This window comes from Diorhabda sublineata, unplaced genomic scaffold (genome assembly GCF_026230105.1).
Source record: "Diorhabda sublineata isolate icDioSubl1.1 unplaced genomic scaffold, icDioSubl1.1 Dsub_17, whole genome shotgun sequence".
Taxonomy (NCBI): domain Eukaryota; kingdom Metazoa; phylum Arthropoda; class Insecta; order Coleoptera; family Chrysomelidae; genus Diorhabda; species Diorhabda sublineata.
In genome coordinates this window covers 474,882-479,198 of record NW_026614100.1, presented here as the reverse complement: position 1 = coordinate 479,198, position 4,317 = coordinate 474,882, and the positions used below count along the sequence as shown (strand labels likewise).

Here is a 4,317-nt window from a genome sequence, read left to right as displayed (position 1 = left end):
CCCACTATTTATACTTCATACAATAAAGTCATTGTCAATATTCAATGGTACCAACTTATAACTATAAATTAATAGAGTACAATATATATATATGGTTGCATATGCTTAATACCTATTTAGGTACAATCATTAAATAAAGTAGGTATCATAAACACTAAAAATAATCATAATACATGAAGACATGTAGATTATGTTACATCCCCTCCTATAAGCCTAAAAAAAAATATATACAAATTTTATAAACATAGATCTAACCATCATTAATAATCATTTAAAATAGTCAACCTAATTAAACTAATTGATATACAATAAAGCTATAATTTACAAATTATTATAATTTTATGCACTCTACAAAAGTGAATTTTATCAATAATACCCAACACCATTTATTTACATTTTAATTGTTTTGAACTGAACTACGTAAAAAATAAGGTTCACGTACAAATTTATCAGAGTCTTCCTTTGGAGGAGGATCATTAACAAAAGATTCATCTTTTATAATTAAATGTTGCCTGTTACGCCTATAAAAATTTCCATACCCATCCTTAATGATATGTGACCTAGGATAAATCGTATCATCGACTATCGTCCCTTTTTCCCAAGATTTCTTATTTTTAAACATAACTCTGTCATTAGTTTTTCCCTCTGCCAAATTTTTTGAATGTTTATCATAATACTTTTTTTGTTTTTGTCGCCTGATTTCAAACTTTTTCATTAATTTACTCTTAACAGCTAATGTAGGTTCAAGCAAGGAATCCACACAGGGTAAACTATCTTTTAAACGACGATTGAATATCATTTGTGCTGGTGATAGACCTATATCAGGAATTGGCGTATTTCTATACTTCAAAAGATAAAAATCTAAAGTGCCTCTTTCATAATTACATTTTTTTAGCATATTTTTGCAAATGCCAACGGCCTTCTCAGCTAAACCATTGCTTCTTGGATAATTTGGACTAGATGTTTTCAATGATATATTAATTTCGTTCAAAAAGTTTTTAAAATAAAATGAATTAAAAGGATTGTTATCAGAAATTATTGTTTCTGGAAATCCATGCACAGAAAAAATATTCTTCAATGCTTTCACTACCTCAACAGAATCCTTATTTTTTATGTCTTTTAATTCAATCCATCTCGAAAAATAGTCTATAACTACCAAAAAAAAATTTCCTTGAAACTCACAAATATCCATGGCAATTTCTTGCCAAGGTCTTTCTGGAATATTGTGCTGTAAAAGAGGCAATTTCGGATTGTTATTCCTGAATTTAAGGCAAACCTCACAATTTAAAATAAAATTGTTAATATCATTACTAATATTTGGCCAAAAAATACTTTCCCTAGCCCTTGCTCTACATTTATTTATGCCTAAGTGTCCTTCATGTAATTTAGACAACATTAAAATTCTAAGGTTTTTTGGGATGACAACTCTATCACCAAATAATATCAGATCATTTTCAATAGAAAGTTCGCTTCTTATTTGAAATAAATTTTTAAGCTCTGGAGATAAACTCTTATTATTTTTTGGCCAACCTTGTACAATAAATTTTTTTACTAATGCTAGAGTTGTATCATTATTTGTTTCACCTACAATTTCTGATATTTTATTCGCACTCATAGGTATTTTCTTGTCAATATTGTGTACAATAAAATTATTTTCTGTATCATTTTTTACTGGCCCCTTCAAAAAAGCCCTAGAAAGCATATCAGCTATAAACATTTGTTTACCAGGTAAATAGGAAACTTCTAACTGATATTTCATAAGTCTAAGACGCATTCTCTGCAATCTGCTTGAAATCTTATTAATATCTTTTTTAAAAATATTTACCAGGGGTTTATGATCTGTGTGAACGTTAATTTTTTTTCCATATATATAAAAATTATACCTTTCAGCCGCAAATAATATTGCAGACATTTCCCTTTCTATACATGCATATCTCTTTTCACAGTCCGTCAAAGCTCGACTTGCAAATGCAACAGGCTGTCCCTTTTGTAACAAACATGCACCCATTCCCTCTGAAGAAGCATCACATTGAATTGTTAAAGGTTCATTAGCATTGTAATGTACTAAACATGGGGGCGAGGTTAATAAATTTTTTAATGTTTGAACACTTTCTGAGTGACTTTTTTCCCAATTCCAAACAACGTTAGAACAAGTCAAATTTCTTAGTGGAGCTGTTATTTGTGATAAATTAGGTATAAACTTAGCTAAGTATTTTACTAAACCTAAAAATCTTAGAAGTTCCTTTTTATTTTTAGGATCTTCTAGTTTTAGAATTGCTTCAATCCTACCAGGATCTATTTCTATTCCTTTTTCTGAAACTTTGAAACCCAGAATTTTCACTTCTTTTCTTTTAAATTGAAATTTTTCTCTGTTAAAAGTTATACCATTTATTCTAGCTGTATTTAAAACTTTATCTAATATTTCATCATGCTCATGTTCTGTAGTTCCTGAGATAATTAAATCATCGATAAAAACTTTGTTACCCAATATGGCCCCAAAAATTATATTATTTTTTCTTTGGAAAACCTCAGCCGCAGTGTTTATGCCAAAAGGAAGCCTCAAAAACCTGTATCTACCCAAAGGTGTTGCAAATGTAGTGAGCTTTGATGTTTCTTTATCTAATTTAATTTGATAGTAAGAGTCTTTAAGATCCAATACCGAGAAATATTTTTTATTGTTTAAATCACATAGAATTTCATCAGCTGATGGTATTTGAAAATGTTCTCTTTTAATGTACTGATTTAAAACTGATGGATCTAGGCAAATTCTTAATTTTTTATTTGGCTTTTCTGTAACAACAATATTATTAACCCAATCAGTGGGTTCTGTTTGTTTACTAATAACTCCTTGTTTTTCTAATCTATTTAATGAATTTTGAAATTCAGGCAATAAACTTTTTGGGATTCTCCTTGCAGGAAAAACACAAGGATTTGCATCTGGTTTTAAAGTAAATTTATAAGGTTCCCCTGGAAATGTTCCTAAACCCTCGAATACAGTCTTATACTTGTTTATTGCATCTTCTTTTGACGAAAATAATGGTAAATTATTTGAGTAATTTATGCTATTAACAGTTTGTATTAGATTTAAGTTTAAACTCGACTTTAAGCCTAAAATAGGTCTACCTTCAGCATTCACAATTAAAAATTTGAGTATACAATTCTCACCACGAATCTTACAATTAAGCTCTGTAGATCCCTTGACATCAATCCTAGCACCGCCGTAAGCTGTTAGATCGATCTGTTGTGGTTTGATGAGGGCTGATGGGGCAACCATTCTTAAAATCTTGGCAGGGAGAATATTACATTGTGCACCCGTATCAATCTTAAAACAGATAATATTTTCGTTAATTAAAATATTTTCTATAATTTCGTTATTATTTTCATTTTTACCCCTGTATAATTCAGAATTTAAAGATTCTATTTTCAAACAGTCAATAAAAAATTCATCATTGGAGGAACTATCATCATATTCAATATTATTTACAAACTTTTTGTTAATACTACCTTTATGGAGTTTCTTAGATTTATTTTCACAACAAGATTCAAAATGATTATGTTTTTTACATATAGAACAGAATTTACCAAAGGCTGGACATTGCCCATATTTATGTTTGTTTTTGCATTTTCTACACAAAAATACATTATTTTGATTATTTTGGGTTTTAAATGGAGAATGCTTGTTTTTATTATAAAAATTACCATTATTTTTCTTATTAAAATTATTATTATTAGATGAAAAAGTACTCATCTTATTTTTTTTTTGTATTCCAACGGTATCCACAGCACTGGTTGATGATGTACTATCCATATCCGCCATCTGGATTTTGCTTTGTTCGTGTATTCTGCACAAATCTTCTGTCTTACTAAGCGTCAAATTTTCTATTTGTAGGAGCTTCTCTCTGAGTCCGTGGTCCAGGATACCCATTATCACTCTGTCTCTTATCATGTTATTATTTTCTTGATATTCGCACGATGCAGCCAATGTTTTCAGCTCTGTGATATACTGGCTGATGGATTGATTTGCTTTTTGTGTGCATTGCAAAAACTTATATCGCTCGTAAACTACATTCTTCTTCGGCTCACAATATTTTTTAAATTGTTTCTTCACATCTTCTATTTTTGCTTTTTCTAGTTTTATATCCAATGTATTGAAAATTTCCATACCTTTATCACCAATTAAATTTAGAAAAATTGCTACCTTCTTTTCTTCAGTATCATCCGCGTGTCCTGAAGCCAGCAAATAAATTTCAAACTTTTGAATCCATGTGGTCCAATTCTTCGCCACATTTCCATTTTCAAAGTCCATGGCTGGGATTA

General features: G+C 29.7%; 1 protein-coding gene across 1 annotated transcript; it reads right to left on the bottom strand.

Moving 5' to 3' along the window:
* Nucleotides 1-442: 442 nt before the first annotated feature.
* Nucleotides 443-3,946, bottom strand: LOC130452095 (uncharacterized protein K02A2.6-like; the record flags this gene model as incomplete). Its single annotated transcript, XM_056791413.1, has 5 exons — nt 3,773-3,946; nt 2,813-3,322; nt 1,585-2,737; nt 724-1,530; nt 443-645 (listed from the first exon to the last, which is right to left on the bottom strand). Coding segments are annotated over exons 1-5 (2,847 nt in total), but the record flags the coding sequence as incomplete, so codon positions are not given.
* Between the last annotated feature and the right edge of the window lie 371 nt (nt 3,947-4,317).